At 40.5% G+C, this 13,616-nt stretch overlaps 1 protein-coding gene across 8 annotated transcripts in view; it reads left to right on the plus strand.

Moving 5' to 3' along the window:
* The window catches only part of KATNAL1 (katanin catalytic subunit A1 like 1), a 106,676-nt gene that overhangs the window by 69,530 nt on the left and 23,530 nt on the right, over nucleotides 1-13,616 (plus strand). For all 8 annotated transcript variants that reach the window (XM_064275285.1, XM_064275288.1, XM_003413958.4 and 5 more), the window contains 2 exons: nucleotides 2,980-3,107; nucleotides 3,512-3,617. In XM_064275285.1, coding sequence (XP_064131355.1) covers nucleotides 2,980-3,107; nucleotides 3,512-3,617 — 234 coding nt within the window. The remainder of the gene's footprint in view (nucleotides 1-2,979; nucleotides 3,108-3,511; nucleotides 3,618-13,616) is intronic.

The raw sequence follows: 13,616 nt of genomic DNA on the forward strand, positions 1-13,616 counted from the left end.
AAGCAGATTACCAGGTCTTTCTCCCGTGGAGCAGCTGGGTGGGTTTGAACCACAAGCCTTTCAGTAAGCAGCCGAGTGCTTAACCAGTATACCAGCAGGTAATAATATCTTTGCTGGAAAACTAAGATTCTTTTAGATATTGCAATTAACTGATTAGCTGGTTAACTGAAACTATAGCTACTTGTATGTGAGATCTCTATTCTTATCTGAGTATTTGTTATGAAGAATAATTGCCATCCATTTTGCTGATCTCCTGATGTAATAAAATTAATTACTTAATTTTAATTTTCCTAAGTCTGTTTTTAATAACCTCATCATTTTTATTTGGAAAAGTTTCTAGAATCTTCTTTGGAGTATTTAATTTGTATTCTCGCCTTACCTCTACCATTGAGAAGCTTTAGCTTCTGGGGCGAGTCCTTTACCCAGCTTGTACAGTTTCCTCTTTGTGAGGCTTGACCTTAAGTACTGCAGCAGCCTTTGTACTTTGTACTTTGCTCCTTTTCTCGCCTCCCCGATCTGTTTTCCATGCCACAGTCAGAAGGGTCATTTAAAAATGTAAATCCAAACAAGTCGTTCCCAACTTAACACGTTACAAATGTTCCCCCGTGCATTTAGAGTGAAATCCAGACTCCTACCTGTGGCCTGTAGGGGCCCCGGGCCTGGCCTCTGACCCTCTTCCTTCCCCACTACCTTGTAGCCACATTGACTTCTCAGTTCTTCTGCCCTGCTTCACAGTTTGTAACTGTGTGTGTTTTGTTTTGTTCACCTGTGGCTTGTTTTCCCCTGTAGACTAGATGCTTGAGGAGGGCATGCAGTTTATTTTTCATTCACTGCTCTAAAGCCTGAGACCCGATAAAAGGTGTTACGCCTACAGTAGATGTTCAGATTTGTGTTGTTAGAATCCTACGGTTTCTAATACTTTCAGGTACTTGGGTTGCAGCTTTTCCTTTGTTTTGGTAGTGTTTCTAAAGCTCCCCTCTCTTGGAAATTCGTATTAAAATGCCTGTCTGCAAAGGAGCCCTGGTGGCACGAACAGTTAAATGCTTGGCTGCTAACCAAAAGGTTGTCAGTTCAAACTCACCCAGTGGTCCGTAGAAGAAAGACCTGGCAATCTGCTTCTGTGAAGATTTGAGCCAAGAAAACCATATAGGGCAGTTCTGCTCTGTCGCCTGGGGTTGCTATGAGTCAAAATCAACTCAACAGCACCTGCCAACAACTCCCTCCTCCAAAATAAAACAGAATAAAATGTAAATATAAATAAAATGCCTATCAGCTTACATTTTAAAGTATTAATTTTTTGGTAAGTCACAAATTATGTTGACATATCAAGGCTTGTTAGTCCCAGATACGTCAGTTTCCGTTTCACCCATTTAGTTGATTTATTTCTACAGGAGTTTTAGAATGATCACAGAGTGTTCCCAGTGTGTTTGTTGATGTGACTCTGTAGCCCTGGCCTGTCTGTGCTATAAAATGTGATTGTAGACAGCAGTTTTAAATTTGTCGGTGTTATGTTTATTGCGTAGATATGCCAGAAATTTCCTCCTTTTCATAGTGTTGTTATTGAAAATTTAGCCTAATGCTGCTTCCATACTGCCCAGAAATAGGAAATTGTCCATTTTTTATGTTAAGTCATCAGAGTGCTATTTGGCCATTTTCCTGGTGGCTGAAAAGATCCCGAGCCTCTGCTTGGAGGAGCCATGTGGTGCCCTCTTACGACTGAGTCTTTTGTTTATCTCAGGAGAAGGGCTGCTGGAAGGGGTTCATCCTGTTCTCTGTTTTCAGATGTAAGCTTAGGATATTGACTCACTGTGGCCGTTTTTCTCCCTCGTTGTACGTGAGACATTTTACATGAGACCGGAGGGCTGAAGCTCTAGGGAGGTACTTGGCTCTGCTGCTGAAGCAGTTCCAGTGGCAGAACTGTCCCTGGAACTGAGCGTATTTCATTTAAAGCTCCTCAAAGCTGAGTCAGTCTTGGCAGAACCCTGTAGAAACCATAGCATGTAATTCATTTTTAAAGCCACCATATTATTAAATAAAAATTTGAGGATAAGGCATATTGCTTTAACGGTCTTAATAATACTGTTTGAAAAGGTCCTTTTAGCATCGTCATTGCAGTGACTTTCTGATGTGGCTCAAGGACCTTGTTAGGAAGAAACCCTGATTCCTAAGGGGGTGCTTACAGGGAAGAGGCCTTGTAAGAGGCACTTGCAGCTCTTTCCCCGTCTGCAGCCTCCTCCTTGGATGCTTTGGGCAACGCGGGACGCGGGAAGCTAACTCAGCCAGGCCTAAGGCAGTCTGCTGTGGGAGGGGCGTCGGTTCAGGGAGCTCGGGAGGCCTGAGTGAAAATCTCTACCCTGGCCTTTACTAACTAACTGAACTTGACTAAGTTACTTAACCTTCCTGAGTCTCAGTGTTCTTATCTAAGTAAAAATAAGGGTTGTTGTCAGTCTTAAAAGAGATAATGTATGTGAGATTTTCTGGTTCTCAGTAAATTAATTTTCTTTCTTCCTCTACATTATTCTGAATGTTGTCTGGGCGTGGTAGAAACCCTTGCACCACAAATCCTGAGGTACTTTACAACCTGTTAGTGTCTAACCAGAAATCTAGCAAGGGTTATTTCAGTCTTATCTGTAACCATCCCCTAAGAATGTAAACTTGAAGTTTATAATGAAGTTGACCAGTTCTTCCATTTCGCCTTTTTTCTTTTTGTTTTATTCTTTTTGATCTTAATTTGATCCTATCCTTTTTTTTTTTTTTGTGGTGAAAATAGACACAACCAAACATACACCCATCCAATACAGTCCCTCCCTGTCTGATGAATTAAATAGAGGGTGGTGGGTGGCATTTGGGTGATCAGAAAACACTATCATGAAAAAAAAAAAAAAAACTTTAAAGTGATTACAATATTTTGAAAGCTTAATGATGCCAATTAAAATTATCCTGTTATTGATCTGTACTTCTTTTTATACCTGTCCCCAGGGAAGGAAAAATACGCCAGATGGTGCAGGCGATGGTGAAATTCCAAAATTTGATGGCGGTGGGTACGATAAGGACCTGGTGGACGCTCTTGAGAGAGACATTGTCTCCAGGAACCCTGGCATTCATTGGTTAGAGTCTTTTACATTATTAAATTAAAATAAAGATGAAAACAAGTTATAGGTTGGTTTGGCATGAATCTTCTCTTGCTATCCGCTAATCTCCTGATGGTGACTTCGTCCATAATAAGAATGTGTGGAATCGACAGGACAGCTCTTCCGTTAAAATACAACCAAGGAAATTTAAAATGGTAGTTTGCTGTTGCCATAACCGACAGAGGTTGTTAATTGAATAACATATCTTAATTAATGACTTCAGTATGTTCCCCCTGGCCATTTTAGGCAGTAAGACTTAGAATAATGTTCTTAATATAAGAATAATTTAATTAAGTTTAAAAAAAAATGAGAATTAGTATTGACCATAAATCAAAGGTGTCTCTGAGTCAACATTATGAAACTTTGTTGTTCTTGCCAAGGGATGACATTGCTGATTTGGAGGAAGCTAAGAAGTTGCTGAGGGAAGCTGTCGTCCTTCCAATGTGGATGCCTGACTTTTTCAAAGGGATTAGAAGGCCTTGGAAGGTGAGAATTTATTAAAATCATATCGGTATAAGAATGCTGCTTGCGTGAGAGTGGATGGTTGCATTACTGTAATTTCTTTATGCATTTAACACAGGCTGTAAAGGTCCTTGGAGGTTTGTATGGCCATGAAAACCTGGATTTGAGTTTGTGGTTGAGGTGTGCGGCCTCTGCACGGCGGGAGAGATGGGCTTGGAGTTTGAAGCCATAGCCTTCATTTCAAGCCACTTCCTTCAGAGGTGCTGAGCCAGAGATTAGGTTTAAGAATTTTCTAGAGGTCTGTTTCTGTAACTGAAAATTTAACAAGCAAGGTAAACAGTACTACATAGTCTTACAGAAAAGTGTTTGATCAAATAAATACTTTTCTAAAAGTTGGTATTCTCGCTAGTCGTTAACTGTTTCCATCCCAGCTGGGTACAATTCTCAGACGTAATCAGAATGTTTCTTTCTTTCTAGCTTGGTTTCTGACTTAGAGTTTGAAGCCCCCTCAGGCCTAGTTCCTTCTAAGTCCAGCCTTTTCTTTCTGAGGTATTAGATGTTGGCTTCTGAAGCCCTTCCGGCAGCTCAGAGCTGCCTGAAACTTTTCTTGGTCTTAGCCGTGGCAGAGTTTTCCTTTACTTGGACTTTCACTGGTTGCCGCCAGTCGACTCCGACTCGTGCGACCCCACGTGCGTCAGAGTAGAGCTGTTGTCGGTAGGGTTTTCAACGGCTGACTTTTCAGAAGTAGATCGCCAGGCCTTTCTTCTGAGGTGCCGCTGCGTGGACTCCAATCTCCAACCTTTTGCTGAGCAGTGAAGTACCACCCAGGGACACCTTACTTGGGCTAGTAGAGTGAAGTAAAAGGACACTCTTACTCTGCCCTTCTGAGTTTGTGGGGAAGGTCTGTTTCCCTTCTCAACACTCCTTCGTCCATTAATGTGCCTAAAAGTGGAGAGAAGAAAGTGTATTTATATGAATAGCTTGGAATACCTGTGACATTTTGGTTGTCTCTTCCTACTTGAAACTTTTACAGACTGTGTTTGTTATAGATTTACCTTATTTTGGGAGCACATAACTATAAATCCCGCTTACTATGACTTTTAAAACAGTATTTAAAAGAGAAAATAAGATTTTAAAATAGGTATTTAAGGGAGTTAAAAAAAAAAACCATATATAATATTAAATATTTATGTTGTACCTTAATTTTAGTGAGATGTTTATTATAATGACTGATGTTATAATTAGAAGGCATTCATTTGCTCTAATAAGATGTATATATTATAAAATAACACATAATATGATAGGTTAAGGAATAATCTAATTTAACCATGCTATTAAATTGTGTACTATTTATAAACCTAAAAATAAATGACTGGGTACATAGCTGATACCTTTAGTCCGTTTAGAAAATTTAAAATTCAGTGTTTCTTGGACTTAGTTTCCTTTTTTTTTTTTAATATTGTGTTTTAGGTGAAAGAATGCTTAGGAAATTAGGTTCCCATTTAACAATTTTTTTTTATTGTGCTTTAGGTGAAGGTTTACAAAGCAAATTAGTTTCTCATTAAACAATTAATACACACATTGTTTTGTGGCATTGGTTGCCAACCCAGGACATATCAACACTCTCCCCTTCTTGACCTTGGGCTCCATATTTCCATTTGTCCAGCTTTCCTTACTTGCCTGCCTTCTGGTCCTTGCCCCTGGGCTGGTGTGCCCGTTTAGTCTCATATACATGGTTGAGCTACGTGTATTACTGTTTGTTTTATGGGCCTGTCTAATCTTGAAAGGTGAACCTTGAGAGTGACTTCAGTACTGAGTTAAAAGGGTGTCCAGGGGCCATACTTTCGGTGTTTCTCCAGTTTCCGTCAGACTAGTAAGTCTGGTCTTTTTTTGTGAGTTAGAATTTTGTTCTACATTTATCTCCAGCTCTGTCCAGGACCTGCTGTTGTGATCCCTGTCAGAGTAGCCAGTGGTGGTAGCCGGGCACCATCTAGCTGTCCTGGACTCAGCCTGGTGGAGGCTATAGTAGTTGTGGTCCATTAATCCTTTTGATCTGATCTTTCCCTTGTGTCTTTGATTTTCTTCATTTTCACTTGCTCCCAACAGGGTGGGCCATTTAACGATTTTTATGCAGCTTATTCCATGACATTGGTTACATTCTTCACACTGTTAAGATTCTCATTATTTTCATTCTGTTGCCGTTAATTTAGCTTCCCTGCCCCTCCTTAGTGTCTCATCTTTGTTTTAGGGTAAACGTTAACCATTTGGTCTGATATAGTTGATTATTTAAGGGAGCACAGTATTCTGGGTGATACCTTTTGTTTTTTAAGCCAATCTATTATTTGGATGGAAGGTGACCACTAGGAGTGGTTTGAGTTCCAAGTTCAAAGGGTCTTGGGGTGATAAGTCTTGGGCGTTCCTCTAGTCTCTATCGGTCCTGTAATCCCTTGTTTTTAGGAATTTCAGTTTTGTTCTATATTTTTCTCCCTTTCTAACCAGGACCTTCTGTTGTGTCCCTGGTCAGTAGTGATAGCCAAGCACCGTCTAGGTCTTCTGGTCTCAGGCTAGATGAGGCCATGGTTAATGTGGGCTATTAGTCCTGTGGACTAGTTTCTTCTTTGAGTTTTTGGTTTCTTTCATTCCAGATGAGTAGAGACCAGTGGTTGTATCTTAGACAGCAGCTCTCAAGCTCTTAAGACCCTAGATACTACTCAGCAAACTAGGATCTAGAACATTATCTTAATGAACTATGTTATGCCAATTGACTGAGTTGTCCCACAGGACTATGATCCTAAGTCTTCAAACCCCATAAACCAAATCTGTGAGGTGTTTGGTAATATCTTGGAAGTATCCGTAACTGTGCCCCCATGTGGCTTATTATGTATATGAATATATATGCAGTGCAAGTAAACGTGTATGTACATATGCCTACAGATACATGTATACCTGCACACCCATATAGTCACATATACCTTCCTATACACATATATGCATACATGTCTACCTATGTAACCACTCACATTTTTTTGTTGTTGTTGTTATCGTTGTTGCAAAATTGTATGTTATAGCATTTACCGTAATTGTCCCTTATTCTTGTATACTTCTTAGTGTCTTCATACACCTTGGACAAAAGTTGTGCAGACTTCACCCATATTGGGTATTGCCTTTCCCATCATCAAAAACTATCTACTATCTAGAAAGTGATTCTCTTTCACTCCCTCTCCTATCCCTGGTAACCATCAAAGAATGTTGATTCCTGAGTGTATATCTATTCTTGACTTTTTATAAAAGTGAGAACATACAATATCTGTCCTTTTGTCATTGACTTATTTCAGTCAGCATAATGTCCTCCGAATTCATCCATGTTATGTTTCACAGACTCCTCATTATTGTTTATAGTTGCGTGGCATTCTATTGTATGTATGTACCACAGTTTATCAGTTCATCCGTTGGTGGGCACTCACGTTGTTTCTATCCGTTTGCTGTTGTGAATAATGCTGCAGTGAACATATGAGTGCGTATGTCTATTCGTGTCATTGCTCTTACAGCTCCAGGGTATATAACTAGGAGTGGGATTGCTGGATCATAAGGTATGTCTATTTCTACCTTTTTGAGGAAGTACCATATTGTTTTCCATAATGGGTGTACGATTTTACAATCCCACCGGCAATGTATGAGTTCCAATCCCCCCTCAAGCACTCCAGCTTTTGTTCTCTTCTGTTTTTCGATCATTGCCATCTTTGTAAGGGTGAGATGGTATCTCATTGTAGTTTTGGTTTGCATCTCTCTGATGGCTAATGATTATGAGCATCTTTTCATGTATTTGTTGGCCGCCTGAATGTGCTCTTTGGTGAAGTGTCTGTTTATGCCCTTTGCCCATTATTTGATTGGATTTTTTGTCTTTTTGTTGTTATCAGAAATGTCGTTGCCAAAGATTTTTTTTCCCAGTCTGTAGGTTCTCATTTTATTCTCTTTGTAAAGTCTTGATGAGCATAAATATTTAATTTTTAGGCATTCCCAGTTATCTAATTTATCTTCTGTCATTCGTGCATTTTTAGTTTTGTTTAATAGACTATTTATGCAGAAAATTAGATCCCCAGGTTTTGACCCTGTGTTATCTTCCAGGAACTTGATAGTTTTAGCTTTAATCTGTTTTAGGTCTTTGATCCATTTTGAGCTAGTTTTTGTGCATGATGCAAGGTATGGATCCTGATTCATTTTTCTGCATATGAATATCCAGTTTTACTAGCACCATTTGTTAAAGAGACTGTGTGTCTTCCACATTGAATGGCCTTTGACCCTTTGTTGAAGATCAGCTGCCCACAGATGGATGGATTTACTTCTGGGCTCTCAATTCTCTTCCACTGGTCTGTGTGTTTGCCATTGAGCCAGTACCAGGCTGTTTTGATTACTGTGGCTGTACAGTAAGTTTAGAAGTCAGGAAGTGAGAGGCCCATTTTGTTCTTCAGTACTGCGTTAGCTGTTCGGACCCTTTTTAAGTTGGAGATTAGTTTTTCCATTTCATTAAAGACTGTCGTTGGAATTTGGATGGGGATTGCGTATATCTATAGATCACTTTTTGGTAATATTGACATTTTCACAATGATAAGCCTTCCATTCCATGAGCATGGAATGTTTTTCCATTTATGTAGATCTCTTTTAGTTTCTTGCGGTAGTGTTTTGTAGTTTTCCTTGTATAAGTCTTTTTTGTCCCTGGTTAGGTTTCTTCCTAGGTACTTCTTTCCTTTTAGGACTATTGTTAGTTTCTTTTTTTAAGTACCAGTTTTATCCCCAATTCATGCATTTGAATTAAGCCAAGGGGAAAAATGCCTTGGGCAGCCGAGTAGTGACTTCTGTCCCTGGCCACCGGGGCTGTGAGGTCAGTCATGATTCCTTCTGAATTTGTAGGTCTTTGAGGGAAGTCCCAGCTTCTTTCATGTAAGGAGCCCTGGCGGTGCAGTAGTGATTAAGTGCTAGTCTGCTAACCGAAAGATCAGCGGTTTGAACCCACGAGCCACTCCTCAGGAGAGAGCTGTGGGAGTCTGCATCCGTAAAGACTTCAGCCTTGAAACCCCATTGGGCAGTTCTCGTCTGTCCTATAGGGCCACTATGAGATGGAATCAGCTCGACAGCCGCCATGGGTTTATTGGTTATTGAAGTTCCCAGCTTCTCTCATATGACATCCTACACCTTTGGTTTAATCTGTGATAGGGTGGCAACAGTTGAAGATTTTTTTCAATTGTGCTTTCGGTGAAAATTTACAGCTCAAGTTAATTTCTCTTTCAAATATCTATACACATATTGTTTTGTGACATTGGTTGCAATCCCCACAATGTGACAGCACTCTCCCCCTTTCCACTCTGGGTTCCCTGTGTCCGTTCCGGTTCCTGTCCCTTCCTGCCTTCTCATCTTTGCCTTTGGACAACTCACTTGGTTTCATAACACACATTCCTCACGTGTGTTATTGTTTGTTTTATAGGCCTGTCTAATCTTTGTCTGAAAAGTGGGCTTTGGGAGTGGTTTCAGTTCTGGGTTAGCACAGTGTCTGGGAGCCATAGTCTCGGGGGTTCCTGCCATCTGTATCAGACCAGTAAGTAAGTCAGGTCTTTTTTCATGAGTTTGAATTTTGTTTTCTTTTTTTCCTTTGGATTGGTTAATTGTGCAGGAATATTAAGATCTGCTATTTCATTTATCTGGAATTACTGAGGTTGATAAAATTGAAGTAAAGAAAATGAACATTTTATTATTTCAAGTCACCACACTGTAGCTTAGTTATGATCAAGCTGGTTTCCTTTCAACCTAACTGGCTTAGTACGGGCAGTCCCCAGGTTAGGAATGTCCGATTTACGGACAACTCATGCTTCAGAATGGACTGCCATAAAGTCCATGACAGGCAGTCCCAGGGTTACAAACGTCTGACTTAGGGACAACTTGTACTTAAGAGCAGACTGCCGTAAAGCCTATTAAAGGCAGTCACAGGGTTAGGAATGTCTCTGATTTAGGACAACTTGTACTTAAGAACAGACTGCCTTAAAGCCTATTACAGGCAGTACCTGACTTAGGGACAACTCCTACTTAAGAACAGACTACCTTAAAGCCAAGTGCAGGCAGTCCCAGGGTTACCGATGTCTGCCCTAACGAACAACTCATAATTAAGAACGGACTGCCATAAAAAAAAAAAAAAAAGCCATAAAGCCTATTAAAGGCAGTCACAGGGTTAGGAACGTCTCCAACTTAAGGACAACTTGTACTTAAGACCTGACTGCCTTAAAGCCTGTATTACTTAATAACAGGCTGCCATAAAGCCTATTATATTTAAAATATGAATTAAATACAATAGTTCATAATAAATGCATGCACTGCTTTGTGATGCTCATGAAAACATTGTGCAGTTTGAAGTGTTCCTTAAGTGTTTTATGTGCATAACCAAAAACAAACAAACAAACAAACAAACCCATTGCCATCAAGTTGATTTTGACTCATAGTGACCCTATAGGACAGAGTAGAACTGCCCCATAGAGTTTCCAGGGAGCGCAGGCGGATTCAAACTGCCGATCCTTTGGTTAGCAGCCTTTGGTTAGCAGCCGTAGCACCCTAAGGCTTAGCCACACCAGGGTTTCCTTTATTTGCATTACAAAAAAACAAACCTGTTGCCCTCTAAGAATGGGAATTCCAGAACACTTAATTGTGCTCATGAGGAACCTTTACATAGATCAAGAGGCAGTTGTTGGGACAGAACCAGGGGATACTGATTGGTTTAAAGTCAGGAAAGGTGTGTGTCAGGGTTGTATTTTTTCACCATACCTATTCAATCTGTATGCTGAGCAAATAATCGGAGAAGCTGGACTATATGAAGAAGAATGGGGCATCAGGATTGGAGGAAGACTTATTAACCATCTGCTTTATGCAGATGACAAAACCTTGCTTGCTGAAAGTGAAAAGGACTTGAAGCACTTACTAATGAAGATCAAAGACCACAGCCTTCAGTATGGATTACACCTCAACATAAAGAAAACAAAAATCCTCACAACTGGACCAGTGAGCAACATCATGATAAACGGAGGAAAGACTGAAATTGCCAAGGATCTCATTTTACTTGGATCCACAGTCAGGAAATCAAAAGACACAATGCATTGGGTAAATCTGCTGCAAAGGACCTCTTCAAAGTGTTGAAGAGCAAAGATGTCACCCTGAAGACTAAGGTGCACCTGACCCAAGCCATGGTATTTTCAATCGCATCATATGCGTGTGAAAGCTGGACAATGAATAAGGAAGACCGAAGAAGAATTGATGCCTTTGAATTGTGGTGTTGGTGAAGAATATTGAATATACCATGGGCTGCCAAAAGAACAAACAAATCTGTCTTAGAAGAAGTACAACCAGAATGCTCCTTAGAAGCATGGATAGCAAGACTGCGTCTTACATACTTTGGACATGTTGTCAGGAGGGATCAGTCTCTGGAGAAGGACATCATGCTCGGCAAAGTACAGGGTCAGCGGAAAAGAGGAAGACCCTCAATGAGGTGGATTGACATAGTGGCTGCAACAATGAGCTCAAGCATGACAACGATTTTAAGGATGGCTCAGGCCCAGGCAGTGTTTCGTTCTGTTGTGCATAAGGTCGCTATGAGTCGGAACCAACCCGATGGCACCTAACAACAACAACAGCAATGTTGCTGTCAAGTCAATTCCCACTCATAGCGACCCTCTAGGACAGAGTAGAACTGCCCCATAGGGTTTCCAAGGAGCATCTGATGGATTCAAACTGCTAACCTTTTGGTTAGCAGCCGTAGCTCTTAACTACTACGCCACCAGGTTTTCCTTTATATGCATAGAAATGTAAAATACGTACTGTATACTAAGATGAGCATTTGACTAACTGAAGCTAATTAAGAATCATCTGTACCTGTTCCGACTTACCTACAATTCGACTTAAAGTCAGATTTAGGAACAGATCTCATTTGTAACCCGGGGACTGCCTGTAGAAGCAGCAGTGTATTCTGAAAGTCATTCCCAACTTTGAGTATGAAATATTCAAACTATGTCGTAGGGCTCATGAGGGAAGGTGCTTTTGTAGTCCCTGATCTAGATTTTAATGTAGGATTCATCTTCCATTTCTGTTGGGGTCGCTTGCCGGTAGAAAAAAAAAACAAAACCAAACAACCTGTTGCTGTCAGGTAGACTCTGAGTCATGGCACCTGTACGTGTACAGAGTAGAACCAGACCCCATAGGTTTTCTGGGCTGTAATCTTTATAGAACGGTGCCACTGGGGGGGTTCAGACCTTTAGGTTAGGAGTCAAGTGCAAGCCACAAGCGCCACCTGGGGACCCTCGCCCCAGCACAGGGCTTCCTGATTGAAAGATGCCTAGGCCCCTCCGAGAAGATGGCACTCCCAGGGAGGCTTCACAGCCGACCCTGCTTTCACAGCGGGCACGGGGCTGGGTTCTGACCGGCCACGTGTGACTGTGATTGACGGCCGACGTTTTCTGAACCTCGAAAAGTCCAATATAGGTTGTTTACAGAAATGTCCTTTCTAAAAGGAAGTCTTTATATCTAGCTGGGCTTTTTTTGGATTTTTTATTTTTGTTTTGTTTGTTTTGCTTTTTCCCATGTCATTACTACAAAAATGTGATCTGACTTGGTAAAAATATTTACTCTTTGCTGTGCTTTGGTAATATTTATTAGCAACCTGGATTAAGAAAAAAGTAGATATTTATTTGTAAAATTTTTTTCTGTGTGTGTATCAGTAGAACAAAATTCCGGAATATAACACTTTTTTTATGGCTGTGTTTGATATTTTTTAAGAGAGTTTGTGAGACTAAAGATTATTTACTAAAATGAGACAGTACAGAGATTTTTTAAAATTTCAGAACTGGAATGAACCATTGAGACCATCCTACCAAAATTTCCACATTTGACAGACAAGAAAATGGAGACCTAAATAGGTTGTGACAGCTATTGAAATTTTAGAAAATAAAAATTTGATGTATATCAGCTTTTTACGTCTGTGTGTGTCTTTCCCTTCTAGGTATACTTTCTCCTGCACAGTGTGAGTCTCTTCCTTTATTAATCCATCAGATACTTATTTAGCCCCTGTTGTGTGTCAGATGGAGCAGTGGTTAAGAGCTGTGGCTGCCAACCAGAAGGTTGGCAGTTCAGATCCACCAGCTGCTCCTCGGAAACCCTATGGGGCAGTTCTACTCTGTCCTGTACAGCCACTGTGAGTCGGAATTGACTTGATGGCAGCAGGTTTGATTTTGTTTGTGTGTGTGTGTAAGGTAAGGAACCCTAGTGTGTTAAAGAAATAAAGTAAATTCGTGAAAGATTCGAATGGAAAGATAGGTTGAGGCCAGATTGTATTTGCCAGGAGTTCAATCTTCTCCAATAGGCATCATAGAGACCTCTTTCAGCAGGTAGATTACATGGTTAAACCTTTAACACACCAGGGTTCCTTACCTTGCACACACAACAGACACTGCTGGAATGGGAGCTGTAGCCTGCTGGGATGGCCTTCAGTTATGCTTAAGATGTTGGTGAGCCATCGAAGAATTCTGTAGGGTCAAGTGAATAATTTTTTTTTTTTTTAAAATGGGATAGATTTAAGTATGTTTATATACTGAGGGGAGCCCTGGTGGTGCAGTGGTTAAGAACTTGGCTGCTAACCAAAAGGTTGGCAGTTCGAATCCACCAGCTGCTCTTTGGAAATCCTGTCGGGGAGTTCTTCTCTGTCTTACAGGGTTGCTATAAGTTGGAATTGAGTTGATGGCAACAGGTTTGGGTTTGTTTTTTGTTTTTTTGGTATATACTGAGGAGAAAGAGATACAGGAAAGGGGATAACTGAAGGAGTAATATCACGAGGAAGTGAAATATATAAATACTGTCCTGTCTCTATGAGCTGTGTCCATGTACAGATTGTGAAGTTGGAAATGAACTCCTATTGGAGAAGGCCACACTAATGATATTACAGGAATTGAAAGGGCACTGAAAAGGGGATGTTATAGAGAGAAATGGCAACTTTGCTAT

This window comes from Loxodonta africana, chromosome 23, assembly GCF_030014295.1.
Source record: "Loxodonta africana isolate mLoxAfr1 chromosome 23, mLoxAfr1.hap2, whole genome shotgun sequence".
NCBI classification, from domain to species: Eukaryota; Metazoa; Chordata; class Mammalia; order Proboscidea; family Elephantidae; genus Loxodonta; species Loxodonta africana.